The sequence below is a fragment of the Mauremys mutica genome, chromosome 4 (assembly GCF_020497125.1).
Source record: "Mauremys mutica isolate MM-2020 ecotype Southern chromosome 4, ASM2049712v1, whole genome shotgun sequence".
In the NCBI taxonomy this organism is placed as follows: Eukaryota; Metazoa; Chordata; order Testudines; family Geoemydidae; genus Mauremys; species Mauremys mutica.
In genome coordinates this window covers 145,009,506-145,037,188 of record NC_059075.1, presented here as the reverse complement: position 1 = coordinate 145,037,188, position 27,683 = coordinate 145,009,506, and the positions used below count along the sequence as shown (strand labels likewise).

At 46.8% G+C, this 27,683-nt stretch overlaps 1 protein-coding gene across 9 annotated transcripts in view; it reads left to right on the top strand.

The window, feature by feature from the left end:
• Positions 1-21,728, top strand: part of SYT6 (synaptotagmin 6) — an 86,290-nt gene extending 64,562 nt beyond the window's left edge. For 6 of the 9 annotated variants that reach the window (XM_045012125.1, XM_045012127.1, XM_045012130.1 and 3 more), the window contains 4 exons: positions 10,078-10,198; positions 12,666-12,837; positions 13,554-13,704; positions 21,155-21,728. In XM_045012125.1, coding sequence (XP_044868060.1) covers positions 10,078-10,198; positions 12,666-12,837; positions 13,554-13,704; positions 21,155-21,235 — 525 coding nt within the window. In that variant the 3' untranslated portion in view covers positions 21,236-21,728. Of the gene's footprint in view, positions 1-10,077; positions 10,199-12,665; positions 12,838-13,553; positions 13,705-20,465 lie in introns of all 9 variants that reach the window. The other 3 variants (XM_045012126.1, XM_045012128.1, XR_006578631.1) reach the window with 2 other exon arrangements.
• The last annotated feature ends 5,955 nt before the right edge of the window (positions 21,729-27,683 follow it).

Here is a 27,683-nt window from a genome sequence, read left to right as displayed (position 1 = left end):
GAATTAATTCACATTCAACAACAAGTGGCTTCTGAGTGCTCTGGGCCCATGTCACAGATCAGCGTTTCCCCCATGCTGCAGTGGGCTTGCATTGGAGTGAATCCTGCCCATCACTCTGTTGGGGGGGATTGTGTGCCTTCTCTCCCTTCGACTGGGTTCTTCTCACTGTCTGTTCTGAGCCCTCACTCAAAGGGGCCAATGTGATACCGAATGTGTCCACTTGTATAACACAGGCCAGAGGACTTCCCTGATGGGAGCAGATCTGTTAGAAAACCATCTCATCTTGGTATACAGACTTCCAGTGATAGTGAATCCACCACAACCCTTGGTACATTGTTCCAATGGTTAATTACCCTCACTGGTAAACATTTGCACCATATTTCCAGTCTGAATTTGTTTAACTGCAACCTCCATCCACTGGATCTTGTGATACCTTCATCTGCTACATTAAGGAACCCTCTATTCTCAAATGTCTGCTATCCAGGTAGATACCTGTAGACAGTGTTCCAGTCACCCTTAACCTGGTGAGCTCCTTTCACTATCAGGCATGCTTTCCAACTCTACTGTAGTCTTGTAGGCTCTCTTGAACTCTGCAATTTTTCAACATCTGTCTTGAATTGTGGCTATCACAGCTGAACACCGCATTCCAGTAATGGTCGCACCAGTGCCAAATACAAGAGAATATAGCCTCCCTTTTCCTACTCACTATTCCCCTATTTATACATCCCAAGGATAACCTTAGACCTTTCAGCCACAGTATTGCACCGGAAGCTCATGTTCAGCTGATTATTCACCATGAACCCAAGTCTCTTTGAGTCCCTGTTTCCCAGGATAGTCATCCATCCTGTAAGTATGGTCTGCATTCTTTGTTCTGTGAGGTATAGCTTTACATTCGGCTGTACTGAAATGCATATAGTTTGCTTTTGGTCAGTTTCCCAAGCAATGCGGATCATTCTGTATCAGTGACTTCACCTTTTTGTTATTTCCAACATCCTCAGTCTTTGCCATCTGCAAACTTTCAGAGAGTGTTTGTGTTTTCTTCCAGGTCATTGTTATCAATGTTAAATAGTGTAGGGCCGAGATCCAATCCCTGAGGGATCCTGCTAAAACACACCCATGTAATAATGATTCCCCATAGGTCTCAAAATGTATTTATATGTCTGTTCAGTTTTTAATCCATTTAATGTGTGCCATGTCGATTTTTGTATTTTAGTTTTACTCAAAATGTCTTGTACTAATGCAAGTCTAGGTATGTTCCATCAATTCTCTTACCTGGAGTGGCATCTGGATCTATTTCTTCTCTTTTGTTAGACTGACACAAGCCCCATTCCAGTAGCTAGTTCTGCCTTCTGGGAAGGTCTGGTGCAGTGTTATATAAGGTCAATTCCTGGTGATGAATCTACAATATGGTGCAACATAAAGGCAAGGAGCCTAGAGCCTACACGAGGAAAATTACCAGACTTATCAGTCTGGCTTGTGGCCTTGAAATCCATAAAATTGAGAACTAAGGGCTAAAGTGCTTCATGTTTGAGCTCCTGTTTGCCAGGTTACCCCACGACCACTCTTTAAATCCCCAAATCCTCCCATGTACATGTGTGGGAGGGTTTGGGGAAGAGATGAGGCTCTGGTCTCTGCATTCCCTGCCTTTGGGAATTTTAAAGAAGCTCCTTCACCCTGTTAGCATTTATTTTTAAAATAAGAAACCAAGCCCCCCAGAGCAGCATCTTCTCTAAGGCAGCTCCAGCTGGACCTGCTTAGGATCCTTACAGTGCAACAACCAACTGGAAACTTGATGGCCCATTGTGATCATCGGGGGCATAATTAAAATGACAATGGATAAAAATGGGCCAAAGAACAGCCACTTGGAGGGTGGATGAAGTTCTGTTGGTGCCTGGTAACATCCACTCACGTTCTCCACCCCAAGTGATTGAACACGGGGAATGCCCTTTCCATGCCCCAAAGGTGGGGCTATCCCCACCTGGACCTGTTTGCCATGCGGAGCAACAGAACGTGCCAGCTGTTCTGCTCTTTTCAGAACCACAGCCACGGCTCCATAGGAGACGCCTTTCACCTCCTGAGGATGGGTAACCTGTTCTAGGCATTCCCGCCCTTCCCTCTCCTACACGAGGTCCTCCTCAAGGGTCCAGCAGGACAGGGCTTCAGTGTCCCTCATAGCTCGCAGGGCCATGCTGGTGCACTGGTTCACCACATTGCTGAACGTACAGTATCAGTGGACAGGCCAGTAGTCCTTCCTGTGCTCCCAGACCTCATCGCGCCGGACCACGATCAACTACAGCACCCCAACCTGGAGTCCCTCCACCTCCTGGTGTAGAAACTCCCTAGCTGAACCCGTTTGAACTGCAGTGCTCAGACCAGGGCCGGCTCCAGACCCCAGCACGCCAAGCGCGCTCTTGGGGCGGCATTTTGCTGGCAGGGCGGCAGGCGGCTCTGGCGGACCTTCCGCAGTCATGCCTGCGGGAGGTCCACCGGAGCCACGGGACCAGTGGACCTCCCGCAGGCATGACTGCGGAGGGTTCGCTGGTCCTGCGGCTCGGGTGGACCTCCCGCAGGCGTGCCAGCGGATGCTCCACCGGAGCCACAGGACCAGCGGAACCTCCGCAGGCACGTCTGCAAGAGGTCCCCCGGAGCCGCGGGACTGGCGACCGCCAGAGCGCCTCCCGCGGCGCGCTGCCCTGCTTGGGGCGGTGGGATTCCTAGAGCTGCCCCTGGCTCAGACTCTGTTAGGGAAGTTCTGTTGGGGAGCAGGAAGCCCTCCACTCGCACAACGTACCTGGTGAAGTGGAAGCGTTTCTCCATTTGGTCCCTACAGAAAGGTACCTCCCCACAGCAAGCCCCTATTCCTCTTGTGCTAGACTACCTTCTGTACCTGAAACAACAGGGGTTGGTGAGTGAGATCATCTGTTAAAGTGCACCTGGCTGCCATCTCAGCCTTTCATCCAAGCATGGTGGTTAGTTTGGTCTTTGGACATCACATTTTTGGTTGGTTTCTCAAGGCCTTGGATAGGCTTTATCTGCAGGTGCGGCAGCCTGTTCCCCAGTGGGATCTCAACCTGGTTCTCTTTAGACTTATGGGGGGCCCCCTTTGAGCCTATGGCGACCTGCCATCTATCCTACCTGTCCTGGAAGGTGGTTTTTCTCGTGGCCATAACCTCGGCCAGAAGGGTCTCTGAACTCACAGCGTTGACTTCCGAGCCCCCCTACATGTTTTTTTATAAACACAAGGTGCAGCTCCACCCTCACCCAGCATTCCTACCCAAGGTAGTCTCACACTTTCATGTAAACCAGGACATATTTCTACCGGTATTCTTTCCTAAACCTCATGCCAGCAACAGAGAGTGAGTGACCCATTCTCTGGAGTTCAGGTGTGCCCTAGCCTTCTACATTGAACCCACAAAGCCATTTCGTAAGTCACCACAGCTCTTTACTGCAATCACCGAAAGGATGAAAGGGCTTCCCATCTTGTCCCACTGCATCTCATCGTGGATCGCGTCCTGCATCAGAACGTGCTAAGATTCCAGCCCCAGCATTGACGGCACACTCCACAAGCCGCTGCATTCCTCGCACAAGTCTCTATTCAGGATATATGCAAGGCAGCAACATGGTCTTCCATCCACACCTTCACGTCGCGCTATGCCATCACCCAACAGGCGAGGGACGATGCAGTCTTTGGCAGGGCAGTCCTGCAATCAGTGAACTCCGACCCCTCCTCCATGGAAACTGCTTGGGAGTCACCTATTGGAATGGACATGAGCAAACACTCAAAGAAAAAATGGTTGGTTACCATCTTGTAACTGTTGTTCGAGATGTGTTGCTCATATCCATTCCAAATCCTGCCCACCTCCCCTCTGTCAGAGTATTCTGGCAAGAAAGAACTGAGCAGGGGGCGGGTCAGCAGTGTCCTATATACACTGCCATGAAGGCATCTATGTGGCCCCACCCCTGCCACGCCCCCATTCCAACCCCTTCCCCAAATCCCTGGCCCCACCTCCTCCCCCTCTCCCAGCATGCCACCAAACAGCTGTTTGGTGGTGGTCAGGGGAAGCGCTGGGAGGTAGATGGAGGAGTGGGGATGCGGCGCGGTCGGGGGGGAGGAGGAGGATGTGGGGTGAGGGGAACTTGGCTGCCACCCACTAATTTTTCTCTGGGGGTGCTCCTGCCCCAGACCACCCATGGAGTCGGCACCTATGCCGCTAGGGTAAAACCTTCTGATGATTATGCATGTGGTGTGCGCACACCTGTTGGAATAGACATGAGCAATACATCTCGAAGAACAACAGTTACGAGATGATAAGTAACCATATTTTTCTTACAGGGAAAGTGAGAGGTAGGGATGGGCCTTTCTACAACAAAGGAGAAGATTTTCAGCATCCTAAGGAAAGTGTATCTGTCTGTCTGTATGGAAACAGAAATAATTCCTCTTTGGTTTTGTTTTGCTTCTTCAGAAATAAGATCATCAGACCTGATAATTCTTTCCAAGCCCCCCCCCCCCCCCCAGGGTGTTAGGTCTCATTGAACAGGTATCAATAGGGGCAGTGAGCCATCAAGGCCAGCATCCTAGCACCGAATTCTGAGTGAACGAGAAACTGATGCTTTCACAATTTGCAATTCAATATGACGCTATCAATTTGTCTCATTTAGACTCTTACCACAAACAGTGCCAGCTTTTCCAGTGATATGAAAGGTGTTAATGTGAAGGCGCACATTAATGTGTCTGATTATTGTCTGAAAAAGCACAGTATTAAGTCAGCTTTAATTGCAACTTGCTGTTAGCACATTGAATTAGGTAAGTTAAAGTGAGTTGCGCTGGTTAATGTGAGCTATCCAAGTGAGGCTGCGTAAATGCTATCCTTCCAACAACTCATTCTACATGATTGAGAAGAAAGGTTGCAGGTTACCTTCTATCCAGATGCAGAAAATCTCATCTCTTCCTTATGAAGATCCAAATCAGGACATGGAGAAAGATGGTGTTACAGAAACTGTGCAAGAAGAAGAGAAGCTGGTTGTGCAGGGCACTTTCTCCAGGGTGAAATGTTTGCTGGCATTGAGGGACGGCCAAATGCTGACTAACCACCTAAGAAGCAGTGCGGAAGCCTGGTGCTGGCCCTTGGCACAGGGTGAATTTTGCCCTCTGTGAGGATTGGGGGTTTGGTGCAATCTCAAATGCTAAATCAAAGTGACTCTTCCAAGGAAGGCCTCCAGGTGTTCAGAAAAACCCTCCTCTCATTCTGTTCATCCTTTGCATGCTGTTCTGGCCTGCAGTCAACACCCCCATTCCCCCCTGGAAGAAGGAAATGGGCTTTTTGGGGAGTCTTAACAGATGCCATATATTGGACAGTTTGTGTTCTCTGAAGCAAACCCTGTAAACTAGGAATTCATGTGCCAACAAATGCCAAAAATAAAGGGCCTTCCATTTTCACGTCTCTTCCAGAAAATACCCTGTCTTGCATCAGGTGTTTCCACAAGTACTGCAAAGAAACAATGTAACGGAGGCGGTAAATTCACATTCTGTAGGCATTTATTAACCCTAAACATTCACATAAAGCGGTGAAATCCTGTTGCTCACAGGATGTAGTGTGAGCTGTGCAGCATGCAGTGCTGTTGAGAGGGGACATCGGCAGTAATTTATAGACTGTTTTTAGAATCCAAGCATGGAGTGCCAGACACTTTCCAAACACTCCAGACATGGTCCCTGCTTCAAGGAGCTCACAGCCTAGGGGAAGGTCAGCCCGAGGAAAAGCTTTCCAGGTTCATTGGCCCAGAGCAGCATCCCAAAAGCCAAAGGAAACACTCAGAACAGCGATTTCCTTTATTGCGCACCCCTCACACCATGGTTTCCCAGCACTTTGCAGACAATAACTTTATTAAGCCTCAGCATCCCTGGGAGATGGGTCCCTATTGTACTAATGGGGAAGCAGATGTGCTCGCTGTCTCAATTACATCTAGGAACTACCAATATGTGAGGCTGGCTGTTGGGTCCACACCCGCTTTTAAACTAGCCCCTGCAGATTTGGTGATTTACTTATACTATATTGATTTATGGTTTGGATGCGGACTTGCAGCCTCTGCCTCCTCTGAATGCCAGGCTCCAAGTCTTGGGGATACTGGTGTCATAGGAGGCAATGGCTCTGGTACGTGTTCTTCTGCTTTGTTTAGCTCTGCTGGCTCAAGTCTCTTCTCGAAAGAAGCTTGGTTAGGTGAGGTTACAAATGAGTCTGAGTGTCTGATGAACACATCCCAGTAGCTCTGTTTGTAGCCAGCTTCCGCACTGCTGACACTTAGCTTGATACATAGGGGCAGGTGGCCCATCAGCAAACCCAGCAATGCTGAGGAAAGAATGCATGCTTTTGGCAGTGCAAGCCGGGCTGGAAAGAACAATGTTTGGAGGTCTGCATCAGCTCCCTGGGTGTCTTAATTTGCAAAGCATCTCCTCAGTTGTGAGTTATTTAGTATGCTCCAGTTTCACACATTACTGTACAATAAGGATGTAGTGGATCCAGAGATGTCTCTGATTCTCTATAGGACACAACACATGTCATTGTTGCAACTCTGTTTTTCAGCCACCAGAATCCTCTTTGTATCATATTGCCTTCCTCCCCTGGCATGGATTGTCAGCAGGGCTGGAAACCAGGAACTTCAGAGCTGTACCAGACTTCTCACTGCTTCAGCTAGAGAAGCAGCTCCATTCAGAGTCCAAGGCCAGCATGGACCATTGACCATCTGTCTGACCTCCCCGTATCGCACAGGCCAGAGACCTGCCCCACAATCCTTCTGAGAGCAGAGCTCTCAGAAAAACGCCCACTCTGGATTTTAAAATTGCCTGTGATGGAGAATCCACCACAACCCTTGGTAAATTGTTCCATGCATAATTACCCGCACTGTGGGAAACACACGCCTTACTTCCAGTCTGACTCTGTCTGCGAGATTGAAGAGCCCATTATTAAATATTTGTTCCCCATGTAGATACTTATAGACCATAATCAAGGCAGCCATTAACCTCCTCTTTGTTAAGCTAAATAGATTGAGCTCCTGGAGTCTAACCCTGTAAGGTGTGTTTAAGTTGTAGCAGTAGTAAACTGTTGCCTTCTAGTGGCCCAGCCACTAGAGGGGAGATGTTGCCATTCTGCCAGTTCTATACTGCTCCTCTCAAGATAACTGAGCTCTTTTCAACTCTACCAACAAGTCAGTGCTTCTCCTGAAAGGAGCCAAGACAGCAGGCTTCCTTCTGCCTCTATTCTGAGCCAGCTCCCCCATCATCATTACTAAGGAGCAAGAGCCTTTGAAAAGCGAATTACAATCTGGAAGTTCCAAACACAATGCTCTTCAGAAATTAAATTAGAAGCATTAGGCTGTTGATCAAGTGCATGCTCCTCTTCATGCCCAACATATGGACATCTCTCTCTCCCCCTCTCCCCAAATCTTCTTCAGAAGTACACATTGCCATGCTGTCTGGAGTTGCCAGGGCGACTACTCTCCAATCACATAAAGCCTCTCTAGTTGGGATAAAAAAGAGGCTAAAACGTATGGTGGCCCTTTACAAAAGACCAGATAGACTTGCATCTGAAGAAGTGGGTATTCACCCACGAAAGCTCATGCTGCAAAACGTCTGTTAGTCTATAAGGTGCCACAGGACTCTTTGCTGCTTCTACAGATAGACAAGGTGAGCCGACTGGCAGATTTACTGCCTGGCAATTTCCTCAGCAGAGGAAGATTAGGTTGGAATTTAAAGGCAAAGTTCTAAAAAGCTAAATACTCAGAGATGAGGGCTTGTCAGGCTCTTTGCTCAGTTCTTAGTCCCCATCCCTTGTATTTGCTGAGAAACCCCATTTACCCCATCCATACCTATAGCAACTAATGAGCTGTCTGTCTGTGCAGGTGAGGGTTAGCTAGAAGTAGTCTGTGGACCTGTTCACATCCTGTTTCATGAGCATACAGGTAGCAAGATTTGGGTGTCTTGGTGTTTAGACGTAGGGAATGAGCAGAGTCCAGTAAATGGAAGAGAAGCCTGGGAAGATCTGTGATTGAATGATGATTGTCACATTGGCAGCCCTTCCCTGAGGCCCTTTAGAAGCACTATCTGCAAATGGATAGGCTTTCCACTAGCAGCCATGAATAATGCAGCATGATTGCAAGAGTTGATTAGGACGAACTATTCTGGTAAAACCCTCTGCTGGGAATTGGGCTCCATTGTAGAAATACTGTGCATTAGGCAGACTAATACACTCATTCAGATCAAACCCAAGCTAAGTGTAATGCTGTGATGTGCAACTGATGGCACCTTGCTGAGCAAGGAGGAGTAGTGGTGTTCTGTGGGAACCACCACCACAGTGATATGGGGGCAGTTCCGTGGCTCTGTGAGGAACAATCTCCCAGCTAATAGCAAGTTTGCTCATGACACCCCAAAGAAGTTCTCCAAATGATACAGCACTAGGGCAAGATGATATACCAGGCCAGTGAAACCGAATCAGGAAGGCAAATGAAAATCACCTTGCATCACATCCAGAGGGTGGTATGTGAAGCATGTTCATAATGGCCTGTAGTCTGTGCTTTGTTCCAGGCTGTCCACAATGCAGCGTCACATCAGTTAATGAGATTGACAAATAGCATAATGTGCAGCAGTCCTGCCCAAGAAAAGTAGTGTCAAGGGTCGCTGTCATGGTGACAGGCATCTCCCCATCTGTGTGGACAGGGTACTGGATGAGGCATCAGAAGACCTGGGTTTTGTTCTCAGCTTTGCCACCGAGCTGCTGGGTGACCTTGGGCAAATCACTTCCTTTTCCCGGGCCTCAGTTTCCCCTCCCAGTCTGTGTCCATCTTGTTTGTTTAGACTGAAAACTGTGGGGAAAGTGCCGTTCTGACTAGATTCATGGGCAGTGCCCAGCACAATGGGGCTCTAATCTTGGCTGGGCCCTCCAGGTGGCGCTGTAATGCAGCGTATGGATAGGGTCCGAGGCTGCGGCCTAGGGTCCCAGGCAGCATCTCAGCTCAGTTAGAATACAGGGTTTTTTAGCCGACTAAAGCTGTGCTTGGCCTGGCCTGAGATTTTTAATGGCTGTATAATGGCTGCCCCTTTATGTCGGGTGCTTAGCGTGGGGTTTTGTACAACGGTTGGAGTCAGAAAAGATATAGCATCTGTTTAAAATGAGATTTCGGAGCCGCTGACTTAAATACAATCCAATTTGCAAGGATTCATGAACAGTGAGGCTGAGCTAATAGTGTTACCTCTGTACATCCACCGCCCCTCCCAAACGTGGGGGTCCTGGCTCATTACACTCCATAAACGATTTAATTAAGTTGGCAGGGCAGATGTGTAAGGATGTGCCTGAAGAAAGGGAGGGGTTCCATCGCCACCTAGAGGACGTCTAGTGAACCTCGTTCAAATGGCTGTGGAAAAGCATTTATCACAATAAGATGAGTTGACTCATTGTTGAGAAACTAAAAATAAAACCAGTGTATGGGTCTGAGCAGCGGTGGTAGGGGGGTGGGGGGAATGTTGAGCCCTTTGTATCAGTTAGTAAAACAGAACGAGGGAGGCAAGCTGGTTCAGATGAAGAAAGTCTGAATCCTGGGCAAAGGCTCAACTATCAGCTCAGCCTCACTGTTCATGAAGTCTCTGCCCACTAGCCAAAGAGGCCTGTGTCCTGAAGCATTGTTGGACATCATGGTATCTGCCTTGCCCCTCACATATTGGTGAGATAGAGAAACTTGGGATATGTTGCAATTTGAGCAGGAAGCTGACTGGTTTCTTTTTCACAAGAAACCTCAGTTGATCAGAGAATATTTGCAAAACTAGGATTTTTAAACAGAGCTGACTTCCCCAACAGATATTAACTCAGGAAAACAGGAGGCTTTTTAGTCCATGGTATCTAATTCAGGTGCACCACTAGCATTCAAAACGCATTCCCCAGAAGTGGGTTTCTGGGGTGAGAGAGAAGTGAAGCAGTTCTGAAGAGTGAAAAAGGAAAGAAGGATAAAAGAGTCAGAAAATGCAAAGGACGGACCTTGGTGCTTGGCTGGTTCTTACAGACATCTAATGCTCTGTCTTCTCTTTTATTAAAGGAAAGCGTGGACCTGGGAGAGATCATGTTTTCCCTTTGTTATTTGCCAACTGCAGGTCGCCTCACCTTAACAGTAATTAAATGCAGGAATCTTAAAGCTATGGATATTACTGGCTACTCAGGTACGTGTGCATTTGCTCAAAGAGTTAGTGTCATTCCCTTTTACTTCCCCCACCCGGCAGCTTGCTGGCTTTGATGCTGTGCTAGTCTGTGGTGTTGCTGAGGTGCCCTGACAAAGGGTGTGAGGTGTTTGTGTGCGCACAGAGATATGGAGCTGTACTCACAAAACTTTAAACAATGAAACTAACTTGGAAAGCCAGCCCCAGGAGAGCGACAGGGGTGCACGACCCTCTCCGGAGCCACGCTCCACTTGGCCCGGGGAAGTGAGGAGGCAGTTACGGTTCCTAATTCTCTGCTGGGCGTGCCATGCTGCATCACCAGTTACAACAGTGCGGTACTGGCAGATTGGAGCTCGGACACGTCCCTCCAGCTTCTCTCTGCACTCCTGGACACTGGGGGCTGGGGAATGATGCAGGCACTGGCTCCTGCAAGGGCATTCCCCCCCACGAAGGGAAATTTCTGCTAGCCACTTGCTGCCAGAATCTAGCCGTTTTGCCTGAATAATCTGACCTGTGATGAGTACAGGCATGTGACTGGGAATTCCACTACACGCACTGCCCTAGTGCTCCAGTGTGAGAGAGTTTAATCACCTAGCAAGGTTTTTGTGCGTTCCTAGTTCCAAAAACCAAAATCTTGCCTGGGAACTCACCATGCACAAACACTAGTGTTTAACATGAAAGCCAGCCAAGTTTCTTACCTGGAGGTCTACAGAAGAACCTGAATTCTTCTGACAAACCTTTTAAGAAACAGTAATGCTAACTGAAGAGATCTCTGACCAGACTCAGATCTGCTCAGATGGAACCTGCTGCAGTGTGAAATGTCTGAGAATCCCAGTTTCAGAGGGAAGGCGGCTTTGTAGCTCTGCAATAACATGCTGTTTGTTTACTGCAACTTCAAAATGCATTGAGATTTCCCCAGCAGTCTACATAGCAACCAAGCTGTGCTCATAACTTACTCTGCCAAAACCAGCCACTGGTGAAGCAAGTGAGGTACAGCTGCCCTACCTCCTCTTTCCTCCCCCTGACGTTTCGCACCGAGAAAAAGGGCTTTTAAAGGCCGCTTCTTGCTATCAGGCCCCTGATGTGATGGCCAGTTATTTCCTCAACATGCAAACATGTCACTTAGACAATAAACTTGTATGTGCAAATTATGGAAACTTTCCTAGAGGATGGTCCTAGAAATAGGACATTTTTGGCTAAGATACAAAGGCATTTTGCTTTATCTAATTACTGTATGCTGAGTACCTGGGTGTCTCTCTGTCCCTGTCTCTCTCACTCCCCCCCCCCATCATATTGGCACTCATAGCTATGACAGCAAAATATCTCTGTAAGTTAAGTTCCACTCCATATTTTGCTCTTCAAGGTGGCTGTGTTACATTTTTACTCTGTTCTACAAGTGCTGAAGTTGTCGTTTTGCTTCAGGAAATGTTTTGGGGTTGCTGTATTGTCAGATGCATTTGCAGATTCAGTTCAGCTCCATTGTACTAGGAGCTGTACAAACTCATAGGAAGACCAGGTTGTTTCACCAAAGAGCTGACAAAGTAAAATGACAAAAAGTAAACAGGGATTGAAAGCAGTGGGATGAAGGTGAAAACTGGCACACGGCAGGCTTGTTCTGTGGAACATTCCTTCCACTTTGAAATACAGCAAGGATTCTATGGTAGGCACATGGCATCTTCCTGAGGTAACTTGGACACTGATGTATCAATGATGAAACCTAATGGGGGGAAAAGTACAAGGAAAGATTCTGTTCCCTGAAAAATTCTCCTTAAGAGACAGAGTTATTCTGAACTGATATAGACGGTAGTTGAACTATCTTATTGTTGCAGAGAAATGAGTCATTGCTGCTTATTGGCAAAATGTATGTTGGGTCCCATTCTATTAGTTGGTCCACTACAGGATAATAGTCTACTACTTCTACCAGCTTCATGGAGTTACTGTTTTAGTTAAAGGGGTAGAAGGCTTTACTTTGGTGCTGAAGATCCTAGTTTCAAACCCTGCTGATGACCTATGTGAGCTGAGTTATTACACATTCATTTCCCAGTAGTGAATTGGTGAAGAGAGTAGTTCTTTTGGGGCCCTTGGTCACAGTGGATAGATTTCTGTCAGGTCAAATGTCTAATAATCATTGCTGTAAGGGAAATTCGAGTGGGGTTCTTGTTCATGCCATTCCTGCATTGTATAGAACATGGGTTTAAATACATTTTCTTTTTCCAGGAAAAAATAACCTCCCTTGTTTAATCTCAGTTTGCTGCTCACTCATGTTACTGAGCCCTGAGCTAGTGCTGTGGGACAGGAATTGGAATATTTGCAGGTAGAAGGAGAGGGTGGAGTTTTTAAAATAAATTAGCTGAATGGAATGGCCTCTTATAAACATCCCACAGAGGTGGTGTTATGCATTGTATTTACCTCCTATAGGACAGAATGATCCTCCATAATCAGTAGGTTTTTCCCTTCCACTCTTCCTCAGATCCATATGTCAAGGTGTCTCTGCTTTGTGATGGGCGGAGGCTGAAAAAGAAGAAAACCACCATTAAGAAAAACACTCTTAATCCTACCTACAATGAGGCGATAATCTTCGACATTCCCCCAGAGAACATGGATCAAGTTAGCCTTCTTATCTCCGTCATGGATTATGATAGGTAGGTGGGAGTTTCTGGAGAGCAGAAAGAAGGGAAAATCCCATATGGCCTGGTTTTCCTGCTCCATTCCAAATCGCCTTGGTATTGCTCCCTGGATTACACAACCGGTTTGTGTCAATATGCGTCCCATAACGATGCATTGCAAACTGTCATGTATATTTAATGCTCTGGGTAATTATGTTGCTAGAAACATGAGTACAATAAACCTGATCCTTAGCTTTTAAGTCATTTTCTTCTTGAATGAGTACAATATGCCCCGTAGCTGCAGAGTGTTGAGTGCATTTCATCTGAGCCATCATCCCTGTTAGAAGGCAAACCGCTTCCCCCAAAGTGGAGTGGTCAGTGTCTGAGGGATCCGTTTATTAGTGAGTCCCAAGCACCTATTCTCATGCCTCAGTTATCAGAACACGTGTCCATTGTGATCCTGTCTATTGACCTAGTCTGGAGGTCAGCCCACATACTGAATCCCAAAAGGCCTGTGCTTGGATAAAACCATCAGCATGACTCTTATTTATATTTTGGTAGCTCCCAGAGGCCCAGCTGCAGCCAGGGCCCCATTGTGCTGGGAGCCGCACACATGTTGCAAGAGACAATAAGATATTGTCTTGGCAGTCCATAGGAAATTTCCAGTACTTGTAGGCAGTGTGGCTGTATAGGCAATGTGCACGTGCCCTTTCTAGTCAAGATAATGACACCACTTTCCCATTGCCTTTCAGAGTTGGTCATAATGAGATCATTGGAGGTTGCCGTGTGGGGATCAATGCCGAGGGACTGGGCCGAGACCACTGGAACGAGATGTTGGCATACCCTCGCAAACCAATCGCACACTGGCACCCATTAGTGGAGGTGAAGAAATCCTTCAAAGAGGTGCGTGAAGTCACTTACTTCCTTTGACTGTGTGTGCCACGCATGGCTGAGCTGGTGCAAGGATTGCAAAAAGCTTCTACTCTCACTGGGGGAGTTTCTGAGATGGGCTGAGTGGAGCTTTTCGCTGGAGGTGGACCCCAGAGAACTAGCATCTCTTTTCTGGCTTGAAATAGTTCCTTGGGCTGGCAAGCAGGAGTGGAAAGAGATGGAATTTACAGATCAGCTTGGCTTTCTTTTATGGTTTTCTTTTTATATCTGAGAGAGAACAGACAGGAAAAGGAACACTGCTGGGATCCAGAATAAATAGCCCAGGCATACCATGTTTCTACTCTTCATTTGTGCCCCTAAAAGATTTTTGTTGACTCATCCTCAAGCTTTTCCAGTAAACATATTCAGAGAGCATTTCATTGCATCTTTGTATCACTCAGTATGGTGACTGGACTTTAAAAGGTTGGACAACTTCCTGACCATCCACAAGGTTTCCCTTTCTGTTGTTCTCCATTTCCTCCCCTTTCTCATGCAGCCTCCTGGTCTCCTTTGCTATATGTCTAATTTGGATAGTAAATCCCTGGGGGCAGAGGTGCAGTTGCCCACCTGCACAGTGCCAGGCACATCAGTGGCACTTTAGTGATGATAGACAAAGCCACCATCCATAGCTATGCCATCTAAAACAATAAAGACGATAATATCCCTGGCCGGGCCAGGATAGCATTCCCCTCCTATGCAGCATTGCCCAATGGCTAGGTGTGGTATAAGGAGTATTTTGTTGTCCTCTGAAGTGTCAGGGATTAAGCTCTGCTGGAGGCCAGATGCTGGGCCCCATAGATCACAGCAGTGGCCTGAACTAGTGTGTGTCCATTGAAACCTGATCTCCTATCACCAAGACGCTTTAGAATCCCGTAAATCAGGAGTGACCTCTATGAAGTCAGTAGTGTAAAACTGGTGCAAGTCAGACTAGAATCATACCCAGAGTCATCTCTGATATGGAATTTTTTTGACAATAGCAGTGACTTTGGGTGGTGAGCTGTGCTGTGAAATATACCACTCAGACGAAAACTGCAGTATGTCTCGCAGCCCCTCTGGCAGGAACATAGGAGTTATTCCTGTCGTCTGGGCTGGGATTTAGTGGCTACTAAGTTTCAGGATAAATATGCAGTATTCAGTGATCCATTAGCCAGGAAGCTTAACCTCTGCAGTCTCAGTAGCAGCCGCACAGCACCTGGTTCCAGCTGTCATGTCTGACGCAGGAGGATAGAATCATTTCTCCATTTGGTAGTTTGCATGATTTTATTCCATTATATTTAAGACCCGGCCGGGTTGCAGTTTCAAGGCTCAGTTCCTATAACATTTCTGGTAACAAACAAGGAAAAATTCAGTTATTTACAGGGAAAGTCAAAGAAACAGGCACAATATGAAACCCACTTAAAATGGAAATCAAAATCCACTGCTGGGCCACCCAAATGTTGAAAACAAAAATCAAATGCATCATTTCACCCTAATGCTGGGCAGATCAGGGGTTCAATTACAAAAGCCCAGCATCATTGAGTCCTGTATTCTTGCCACAACCCACTGCACACAGCCAGCAAGCAAATGGTCCCTTTTATTGGCCTATTTTTTAGCTCGCCTGTGTGCAACTCTTTTGTACAGGAGCGCGTCTAAAAACCAAATAACAAAACACAACGAAAAACCCACCAGAGTCCCAAGCCACAGTTACTGGGGAAATGGTTTTTCTATTACAGTAAATATAGACAGTCTTGTAAGAGAGTTTAGGGTCAAGGTGTCTTTGATTTAATCTCCCTCTGAGCATAAAAATAGCTCTGCTGCCCCCGTGCTGGATCCACCAATCACTTTCCTACCGAGGATTCTCGGGAGGTCAGGACACGATCCTTGCGTAAAACACAGGGGTAAGGGTATTAAACTCTAGAAAATGCCTTGATGAATTTTGGTGGGAAGTTGTTATCCTTAGCTGCTTCATCCCTGCACATCCCCCTCCTCCCACTCCTTAATGGGCTGTTGTGTGGTGTTGGGCATCACCCACTGTCATGTTCGCATACGTCAATTCACAGAAAACGAGGTGGGTGGCAAATGAAAGGTTTTTCCTATAACTGGCGGGTACCCTGTTCCCAGAGCTTGCCAGCAAGTGTGCCTTTTCAGATCTTGCGTGGGCAGCTGAGCTTTCCAACAAGGGAGCTAATCGACTCGGTTCTCATAATGTACAGTCTTAGCAAAGCTGATGACTCAGATCTCTGGCCACACTTCTCAAGATGGAGGCACTTGTTTGAGATGTCACTATGCAGTGAACTTGATACGCGTCACCTGTGTCATAAGATCCTTTGGTGAAAACACCTAGGCAGTGTAAATTGTGACAATAAAGCAGCTGCTGTCTTCCCCTTCCTGCCCTCGTTGGGTGAGCTTACTTTGCATTATTGTGGGGAACAGTAATGACCAGGCTATTCGGGGAAATGTCACTATTAGGAAGCTTCCATTAGAATATGCAAGTTCTGGATTCTCTTCTCTCCGTCCCCCAGGTGTGTTCCCTCTAATGACGAGGAATATCAACAACTTTAGAAAGAAATGGAACAATCTGTCATGTGACAGTTCCTTTCTAATTTCAGACCTGGATTTTAAGTCAAAAGCAAGGAAACCAATTTGAATTCTTTTTTTAAAGTGATCTGAATTGCAAAACAGAAAATTGTGTCAGCCGGGGTGAATTTGAAGTTATTTATACCATTCCGTGCTGTATGTCTTTCCTCCCCTCCTCTCAGATAAAGCTCCTGCCTTTCCCAATTCGACTGCACATGTGCAAACTGAAGAGGTCACTTTCTTCTGGGCAATGTAGAATTCCTTGCTAATTGTTATACATTCTCTAATCTGCACTCAACTGGTGCCTGTTTTAGGGGGAGGGGCAGAAATCTGTCTAAAAGGTGCTCCTGTCACACTTTGGACTTAGAATAAGATCACAGGCCTCAAATAAATAATCAGAAAAAGAGACTTTCCTTGCCAGGAAGGACTCTTTCTTTAATGAAATGAATTAGTCCCTCCCCCAGGTTTCCTCTCCTCAAAGGCTGCTGCTGCCCATCCTTGTACAGTTCCAGCTGCTGGTGTCTGTTCCAGACACAAAACTGCTCTATGGCTTCTCAGGGAAACTCTTGCAGTATAGTGTAAATCCTGGAGTCCTCTTCCAGGGACCTCCTGCCTTTCCGTTGGTATTTCCTGACTATTCAACGAGAGGAACCTGTGTGCCGTTTGGCCTGGTTCCCCCAGCCATTGCACCAGTCTTACACAGATGGCTCCCTGCAGGAATTGCACTGGAGTAGTAGAATGGTGAATCAGGCCTGAGTGTGCATGAGCCAAGATCTTGCTCTCCCTTTCTCTCTTTCATGGAGATGATCTGCAATGAACCATTGTCAATAGCCACAGCTCTGTTCACGCTTGTTTTGCTGCCAGTAAGTGAGAAGCTTGCACATCTCTGGTGACATTAATTGAAGGATCTCAAAGCACTTTCAAGTCATTAATTACAGGCCCCTTTTGGGTAAGGAAGTGTTATACCCCTTTCTCTGGATGAGCACAGACTGATTAAGGGTCTTGTCCACATTCACACATCAACTTCAACAGAGCTGGTCATGGAACCCAGGAATCTTGCTTTCCAGCGCCTTGCACTAATCAGTACCTAACACACGCTTCCTACAATCATCAGCACATGGCTAAAGAACCAACACGCTGATCCATTTCTGCCAGGACAGTTCAGCATCTGATGAGTTTCCCCTTGCAGTACTAGGTGTGCTTCAGCCATTCCAATTCCTTTCTCATGCCTTGCTGTCTCCCTCAAAATACTTCCTGACATCAGTCAGGATCTTTAGGTGCCATGTTTACAGGAAGAGATTTTAAAAAATCAGAGTATTTTTATGAACATTAAAGGGAACAGTGAAAAGTGGAGATTTGTCTCTGTTACAGAGGAAAGAAGAAAGCTCTATCTTGTCTCCAGTGCATCTCCAATGTTACAAGGCAGTTTTGACAGTCAGCACTTGGGCATCTATTTGTTTTAAAACTTTTTTTTTTCTGGAGAAATAATTTAACTTCACCGGGAGCAGGATCAAGTCCATAATGAAGGACAACTGCTCATCTTTAAAGATATGCAAAGCCAATCTCCTCTAGTCCTTTGAGTCCATCTGGCCTTCCAAGAACTGACACTTCCCTGTCTGCTGTTACAGAAAGAATGACTCACTTCTCTAATTAAGAGAAGGGAAAATATCCTGAGGTTTCTCAAGACGCATAGGTCACTTGACCCTGGTCTCACTAGAGCTTCCTTCACTGTGAAGAATAGATAACATTATCATTGAAAAAGCAGGAGAAATGCTGCAATGGCACATCCTAAACTCTACCAAGAGCTTATTTCTGGAGTAATTTCTGATGGCCCATCTTTTTTGGAGGTAATTCTACCATTGAGATTACATCTGCGTCATGCGTTCCTCTGGAGCTTTAGGTTGTAGTGAACAGCCTGGCAGCAGTACTGCAGAATGACTTTACCTGAAGGTACCCTATGTCTGAGAGACAATTCTTGGTTCTTAACACAGTACTTTCTGCTGACTTTTAATTAAATACCCACTGTGCTGTATAGTGGGTTGCTTTGGAAATGAAAAATGTCTGGTCTCTTTGAGGAGAAGGAATAAATGCCAACCCTTAACCCCCCAATTCTGCCCCTGCCTCCCCAGAATGAGTATTTGTACAGATAAGTCATGAAAGCAGGTCGTCTGCTGCTGGCATAATGCTAGCTTTACATTAATCTGAGTGTTGAGTGTACCCTGAAAAGGCAGAGCTGAGCCAAGATGGGCAACGGCCAGCACACCTTCCCCTGTGACCTGCTCAGCCCTGACTGGAGACCTCACAATCCAGCCAGGCATAGCTGTGTGTTAGCACATCCGATCCACTCGGGCAGATGGACTGTGCCCATTGCAAAGCACATGGGGAGTCCTAGGAAATTCCCCCCCATGCAAGGAGCCATCCCAAGGCCTATGCAACCCTGATGTCCCCCTTGCAGCCCTCTGGTTTTTAGTGTTCATGACCCTTACATGGAAGCAGGATTTTTGAGCATTTCTCTCTCTCTGATTGGTCACTATCATGTTCCCACCATCATGCCCTTCCTCTAGACTGACTCAATCGTCTCACTGATGGGCCTGGGCCGAAGCAAGCATTTATTTTCTGAAGAGAAAAACAGGGAAAGAATGAATGAACTCTTGCAGGCCAGCGAGTGTGTTCAGGTGGCGTGTCTTAAACAGGATCTTTGGAGCCAGCCATCCTACACAAAGGGATTCCATAGCTCTGATCTGCCATCCTGAGCTGGTGGCATAGCAGAGTACGGGAGAGAACTGCACATGGAAGGGACAGTGTCTCCAGGGTAGCAAGCGATGTGTGCAAGGCCTGATTGGCCACGGCTCTGCACCTCGGAGCACCATTTATATCTGTGCAAAGTGGGTGTTCAATGAAACTGAATCCGAATTCTCCACCCATACACACTTCTCATGGCATTTCCCCCACACTTGGCAAGGAATGAATTACTAGCCAGTTAGGGGCCAGAGCTGCAATGACATCATGCGGACATGAGATCCACAGCCAGGTATTGAACCACATTTGTTTCTCAGTGGCAGTAAACCCAGCCACTTGCAAGGTTTACACTGGGTCAGGGGAGCAATTCCTCTGGAACTTCTTACAATTATTCTGAGAGTTTAAGTGAGTAACTGCACCTTTCAGATCCTACAAGGCAGGTTGATTCCCCAGGGTCCTGTCTTGTGCATGCTTTCCATGGCACAGGGTGATTCACGTGCATGGGTGATAGTCGAGCGCATTGGTCCTCCTAAACAGTGTAACATTCATGTTGCTTGTTTGGACTGGAACAGAGAAACCCTGTGGCAAAGCCAGTCAGTGGTGTGACTTTTGCCTGGATTTATTCATTTGCAGTGATTTGGTGCAAATCAGCTGGTGAATTTTGTCTGTTATGTGAACTTCATGCACTTTGAGCACTAATACTTACATGCAAAGATTTTTGCTGGCTCAGGAGAGGAGAGAATTGGTTTGGGGTGGACAGCGCTGCAACAGGAGCCAGGAGCAGGTGCAAAGTGAAATATCATATTCCCTGCAGTCTTTGGGAGATGCATGTAGTTTGTCATTTGCATTCAATAAAATGAGAGAGAAAGAGACTGGCAAGACCTCAAAAACTTGAGTGATATTGGTTTTAAAATACGCTAATAGCTCCAAGACAAATTGCTAATAATTTATGGTCTGAAGTCCCTGACAATGAAGTGTTTACGACATACTAACCTATCCATCCATCCCCAGTCTGATGTGATTTTCAATTTGAAAAATGGCTCTGGCACTGGGTCCTGTGGAGTATCATCATCTCTCTTTACTGCAATGATTGAATTAACTTTGCTATAGTTCAATATAAAAAAAAAGTTGCATGCTAAAATGGGAAACAAGGAGAGGGCAAATTTTCTCCAGCTAAGGTGCATGAACATGATTTATCTGATGCTCAGTCTCGGCACCGGGGTTCAGGATTACAAAAGTAATAAAATGCACTGGCAACCCCCCATAGGTGGTGTCAGGCAGGTATGGCTGCCACCAATGAGGTGTTAATGACCAAATGATGGAAGTAGACAATCATAAGCTAAACCCAATTCTGCAGCAGATGAGACTGTGGAAAGTAGGACAATGGTTTTGACAAGGGAATGTGGGGAGAATAACGTGCTGCTTTTCTCTCCCATCAGTGGCAAGGCCGAGCAGCAAGCTTCGACAGCCAAGGCTCGTGTCCATCTCCTAAGCCACCTCCCACACCATGAGCCACCGAAGCCGTGGACTAGAATGGGACTAAACAAAGTTCTTTTGCACTTGTCCTACACAGTCTGAACAACTTATTGCTGAGTGGCACCAGCGAGGCACTCCAGGCCTAGTTGTTCCAATGTAGGTAAAGGCAGAAGAAACGCTTTGTGGTCAAATTTGTCTTGGTTTGTTACGTCTCCCAAGGTGATGTTTGTGGCTTTCATTTTATGGATCTGCTGTCAGAGGAAGAAGATGGAACAAAACATGAGCTGGAAGGCTGGTCTGTAAAATAACCTGTAAAATGCTGGACCAGTAGCAGAGACCTTCTCAGCCTCTCTGAACACCGATGACATGCCCCGGGGAAGAGGCATGGGGAGAAGCATGCGGCTGCATTTTCTGCCTCTGATTGGAACTGTATAAATAGAAGCCTTGATTAGACTTCATGTGACCAGTTCTTTATTATTGTGATCAATCTGAATTCAGCCACATGTTTACAGGTTTCTTATTCATGTAGAAATGTTCATGAGCCTTTCAAAGTTTGTGCCGTGTGTACCCCAAACTTCCTTCTGTGACGTATTAAAGATTTGTTGATTCCTCAGGGAAAATGATCCATTCTCTGTATCTGTATTCTCCCTAGGGCTATTTGCATGAACAGTTACGATCCTGTCTGCACCTGCTGCTCATTCCTCTGTGGCATCACTTGTCTGATATGGAGTGAAGAGGACTGTATTGACACAAGCAGGGTTCCGATGTGAGGTGGGAAATGGGTTATAGGAGCAGGTGAAAGTCTTGCATGAACACTAGATCTTTATTTTATAAATAGTCCTAGTAGTACAGCGTGAGAGAATACAGGGGAGCACAAAACATATAAACAAGTGGGGGAGGGGGGGTTAAAAAAATTTTTTAAAGCTTTTAAACTAGGGCTGTCAAACAATTTAAAAAAAATCACAATTCATCATGAGTTTAAAAAAAAAGTTGTGAATAACTGCAATTTTAATTGCACTGTTAAACAATACTAGAATGCCAATTGAAATTCAGTATGGAAGCATGTCCTCTGGAATGGTGGTGAAGCACAAACAGGTATACAAATGTGTAGCATATCGGGCACGTAAATATCTTGCAATGTTACCTACAACAGTGCCATGTGAATCCCTGTTCTCACTTTCTGGTGACAATGCTGCTTGCTTCTTATTTACAATCTCTCCTGTAAATGTAAATGAGCTTGTTTGTTTTAGCAATTGGCTGAACAAGAAGTAGGACTGGGTGGATTTGTAGGCTCTGAAGTTATACATTGTTTTGTTTTTGAAGGCAGTTATGTAAAATAAATTTCTATATTTGTAAGTTGCACTTTCACAAAAGATTACAATACAGTACTTGTATGGGGTGAACTGAAAAATACTGTTGTTTCATTTTACATGGCGAATATTAGTAATGTAATATAAAATGAGCACTGTACACTTTGTATTCTGTGTTGTAATTGATATCAATATATTTGAAAATGTAGAAAAAATCCAAAATATTTATAATAAATTTAAACAATAGATATCAATTTAACAGTGTAATTAAAACTGCGATTAATTACAAGTTTTTTAATGTAGTTAATTTGTTTTGTGTTAATCTCTTGATTTAACTGACTAATTGACAGCCCTACTTTAAATTTTCCGTCAGTTGTAAGCAGCTATTTAATAAGAAAAGTGTCTAAAATCTCAGACTTTTACCTGGGTTTATGTTGTGAATAATGAATGGTGGCTAATGCCATTGGCTGCAAGATCTAGAAAATGTTACCACATCTCAGTACCATGTTTTTGACTGGTATTTATCAGCAAATAGACTTTCTGAGACTTTTCATCTTGGACGTCTGTTCTCTAAATTGCTAAATACATTAGTGTTTGTTTCACTGATATTAAACAATTTTGGGCAGCCATCCCCTTCCTCTCCAATCACCAATGTACATGGATGGTGACTCAGGTTAGCAAGCACCTGAGCGAGCAATCACAATTTCCAGCTCAGCCTCATTTTCCCTAAATGTTATACCATGCATTAGTTTATACTGTGCATTATGATTGACTGATCTGAATGTTCTAGACTTTTGTGTGTATGTCTTTGCTGGGTGAGAGGGAGCCGTTGTTCAGTGAAGCACAAATACCTAACTTCTCACCAGACTTTGGATCTTAATTCTCTGTGTGCCACATGCTAAAGGAGCAGAAACTCAATAAAAGATTTGATTTGTAATGCCTGTTTTACTGGCCCCAATGCTTGTTTCTCTTGGGAAAGCAGTGACAGTGTCTATCCATTTCCAGATGTTCAGCCAATCAGAGCACACCCAAAAAGACCCCCTATGTGAATTAAACTCGAGTGGAGACACCCTGCTGAAAATGAGACAATCCAATGATATTGGCAGTGGTGGTGTAGCCGTGTTGGTCCCAGGATGTGAGAGAGACAAGGGGGGTGAGGTCAGATCTTTTATTAGCCCAACATCTAATGGTGAAAGAAGAGCTTGAAAACTTGTCTCTTTCACCAACAGACCTTGACCCAATAAAACATACTACTTTGCAGTCCACTGCTATTTACAATTTGTTTTAAAAAGAGAAGCAGTGAAACTGCAGTAATGGTGCAGAATTACGTGTGGTGGTTGGTACTATAGACTATACGGCCCAGGTGGTATCCTGCAAACACCTTCCAGGCAGTAGTCCTTTCCGACTGTGTCCTGTGTCTTCTAGTAGGAAAAAGCTTTAATAGTTCAAATATTGACTCACTGGCAGGGCAAGCCGAACCCCTGCAAACAGCACAAAGACTGACCTAGCCCTTAGTCTAGAAAAGAGACACTTAAGGGGGGAGTATAATAGAGGTCTATAAAATCATGAATGAGGTGGAGAAAGGGAATAGGGGAGTGTTGTTTACCATGTCACATAATACAGGGCTTCTCAAACTGGGGGTCGGGACCCCTCAGGGGGTCACAAAGTTATTACATGGGGGTCACAAGCTGTCAGCCTCCACCCCAGACCCTGCTTTGCCTCCAGCATTTATAATGGTGTTAAATATATAAAAATGTGTTTTTAATTCATAAGGGGGGGTCGTCACACTCAGAGGCTTGCTAAGTGAAAGGCGTCCCCAGTGCAAAAGTTTGAGAACCACTGACATCACACAAAAACTAAAGGTCACATAATTAAATGCTGAGACAGCAGGTTTTAAACAAACATAAGGAAGTCCTACATCACAACACACAGTCAACCTATGCAACTCATTGCCAGGAGATGTTGTAAAGGCCAAAACTATATCTGGGTTAAAAAAGAACTAGATAAGTTCATGGAGGACAGGTCCATCAATGGCTATTAGCCAAGATGGTCACAGACACAACCCCATGCTCTGACTGTCCCTAAACCACCAATTGCCAGAAACTGGGATGGGACAATGGGGGATGGCTCACTTGATACATTGCCTTGCTCTGTTCATTCCTCCTAGCTCATCTGGCACCAGCCACTGTCGGAAGACGGGATACTGGAATAGATGGATCATTGGTCTGACCCAGTGTGACCGTTCTTATGTTCTAAACCATGATCTGAGCTGAATTTAAGCTGTTGAGGGTCGCTATCATAAGTTAAAAAGTGCCTCACACTGCTTTCAGAGGATCATATTAATCTTCAGCAATGCCTGCATGCTATTATCTCCTGCTGGGCCTTCTGGGGCCACTGAGGGTGCGTCTACTCCAGGAGTGGTGAAAGCTTCCTAAAAGTGGGAGGTCACTGGTACCTGAACTGTGGGCCCACCTCCCATGCCACCCTTTCCCCCTAAGGCCCTGCCCCATGCCACCCCCCCTTCTCCCTGAGCTCCTGCCCTTCCCCCTCCCCCAAGACCCCATTCCTGCCTGCCTCTTCCCGCCTGACTCTGTCCCTGCATGCTCCTCTCTCCCCCCCCCCTGCTTGCCTTTAGGGCCGGTAAAAAGTGGCAGGGCTATGCCCCTACCCCCCCCACACCCTCCGTTCCGGCACCCCGGTCTACATTGCAATGTGAGTCCAGGGTTCAAGCCCAACCCCCTGCTGTCTACACAGAGATCGTTCTAGCCCCCCCTCCCCACAGGGCTTGAGGGGCCAAATCTGAGTCAAGCCCAAGGTTCATGCCCTATTGCTTTGCAGTGTAGCTGTGGCCCCACTGGACACACACTGAGCCCCGGACCCAAGCCCTGGCATGTTTGCAGCGTGGCTGCAGCTCAAGCCACAGCCCCATCAGCAGCTCTGCAGGACACAGTCTGGCCATGTCAGCACAGCTGTGAGACCCAGGGCCAGCATTGGCCACGCCGGGGTACAATGAAGTGGGGATGCGCAAGTACCGGCGTGGAAACGCTGAGTCCGCAGGCCGGTTCCCGCAGAGCTGTGCTCACAAGGCTGCATAGACGCTCCCTGATTGTCTTGAGTCCTATGGTCGGATTCTGCTCCCCAGTACACCAGGGTCACTGGCTCTGTCTGGTATAATTACTCCGGCGTCAACGTGCTGTAACTTAGATCCAATGCAGACCCCTGCTCCACTCACTCCTTTCAGAGCTGGCCTGGGTCCATTCCTCAGTCTCTTCGGGGACTGAGCGAGGTGCACAGCTTGCCCCCGCCCCGTTACAGTCTCCCCCCGAACACTCAGCTGCTCATCAGCCAGCACAGGAATGACAGTCACGTTAGTCAAGTTCCCCAAGAGCGCGGCTGCAAGACCACTTTGTTTGTGGCACACTGGGGGTGTGAGTCTACCCTGTGCTAGCCAGCCATCGCCTCTGTGTCCACGTGGCTCCCACCGACGCCTACTGGTGTTTTTTAAACTGCTCAGTATTATAGACTTTGACCCAGGCCACGTTAACTGGCGGAGCCCAGGTTCTGCTTTCATGCAGGCTGGTAACCTGCTCCCTCTGCAGTCAGAACGCAGGCGAGTGCTCCGAGCCCCCCAGTGCTTCCCGCTAGCCCACCTCCAGCCCCAGAGCAGTTCTCCCACAATTCCCTGGGCAGGAATCAGGAGCGGCTCAGCTCACTGCCCAAAGAAGCCAGGTCTGTGCTCCCAGCTGTCCCAGTGAGCGCAGCCCCAGGGAGGTCACAGCAATGCAGACAGGGCCTTGCAGCAGGGCAGCTCACACCCCACCTAGGCTAACGCGGGGCTCAGACTCAGGTGCCCATTGTGGGAGTTACGGTTGCAGGGAAGATTTACCCCCTGGAAGCTGCATGTCCAGTTTCAGCTGGATGGTAAGATGTTGTCATCTAAACATGTATTAATCACTCTCTCACTCGGTCCCTTGCTTCCTTAAGCCTCGCTCTCGGGCTTTGTGCTGCTGTACAAATCACTGCCTTTCCGTCACGTTTCTCATTAGCTGGGACTTAGTCAAAACAGACGTGGGGTTGGCATCAAGCTTCTATTTTTAATCCCTGCTTCACACAGATAATCAATTTCCTCTCGCTATTGATTGTCAGCGGCGTTGCTGAAATGCTGCCACCCTCTCACTGACTAACACCCCCAGCCCGGCGTGCTACGAAACCCACAGTTAGACTGGAAACGCCGCAGCTGAGCTATGACGCTTGGTGAGGGAATAATGAACCCCCTGTATGTTCCTCAGCGCCTGACCTCAGCTAGGCCACAAGCTGACCACACTAATGAGCAAATGCACAGATTGTCCAAGTACAAACTATTTCCCTTCGTCCCAATGGAAACCCTGTTCTTTTAGCTCTGAGAGCAGCTTGGGCCAGCACATGTGGAATGCAGAACCATTTCTTTCTTTCCTCGTGCAGAGGAGCAGGCCAGGGCCATGCACCACGTAAGCCTTGGGCTTAGGCGGGACGTCAGTGCTACATTGGCCAATGGTCACCCGCTGCACAAGGGTGAATTTCACTCTCTGGTACTGACTCATGCCAATGGCCCATTAAAATCAGTGGGTCAGCTCCTGGGCCAGATCCAGCCAAGTCACTGACAGTCTTTCCAACGGGAGCTGGATCAAGGCTCTCCTAAGTACTCCTCAAAGTATGCATTGCCCCTTCAGCCCCTCAGGCTCCAGCCCCTGATTGCGTACACCCTCCACACAACAGAGACATGTAACTCTTTATAGGGCCCGTACCAGTTACTGGCAACTTTGCAAAATTGGAACAGTAGCCACAAGTGGTTAATTTTACTCAGTGTAAGGGAAACAAGCTAACCAAACTCTGCCAAACGTTCCCAAGCCCTGGGCCTGACCTCAGCCTCACTCTTCTCTTTGTTACAGCCTCACATGGCTCCTGTTTTTTCAGAGCCATGCTTAAGGGCAGAAAAACCGCTGAAGTGGTATTGCCTGAGGTGCAGCGTAATTACCAGCTGCTCCTGTGGGACTGTCTGAAATGAGGCTAGAAGACATTATGACACACTGGGTGTATCTGAATACTTGGCCTGCAAATATGTTTTTGCATGACACGCTCGTCATGGTCTGCCATCAACCCTGCCTTTATTTTGCACCATATACAGGCACTTTAGAGTTCAGACACATGTGGGAGAGAAAGATCTCTGTGCATCCCTCACTGGGGGCATGTCTTCACAAGCAACATTAAAGTGCTGCTGGGGCAGCACTTTAACATGGCCTGTGTAGTCACGGCAGAGAGTTCTCCCAGCACTATTAAAAACCCACCTCCACGACGGGAACAGCTCCCAGCGCAGGTGCACTGTCTACACTGCCACTTTACAGTGCTGAAACTTGCTTGTTTTTTCATACTCTGAGCAAGAAAGTGGCAGCGCTGCAAAGTGCCAGTGTAGACAGGCCCGGGGTTATAGCATCGATTTCCCAGTGCTTTGTGGAAGGAAACATTTCAAATGAATACAGCTGATTTTGTTCATCTCGGTTAAAAGCAGATAACAGCCAGAGTAAGAAACATCCCTTGTCGTTCCAGACTGTGTTTTACAAGCCTGACCCCGCATCTATGCTAGAGCTGTATAAAGGGGCCACAGGGTAAATGAGAATCAGGCCCGGATCTCATACATGGCTGCAACTCTGAAGTAACCCTAGTGAGCTTCATTAAATTAACTGGTGTGAGACATGCAGGACGGAACGGGACTGTGCTAGGTCATCTAGTCCAGTCCCCTGCACTGAGGCAGGACTAAGTATTATCTACCATCCCTGACAGGTGTTTGTCCAACCGGTTCCCAATGACGGAGATTCCACAACATCCCTAAGTAAT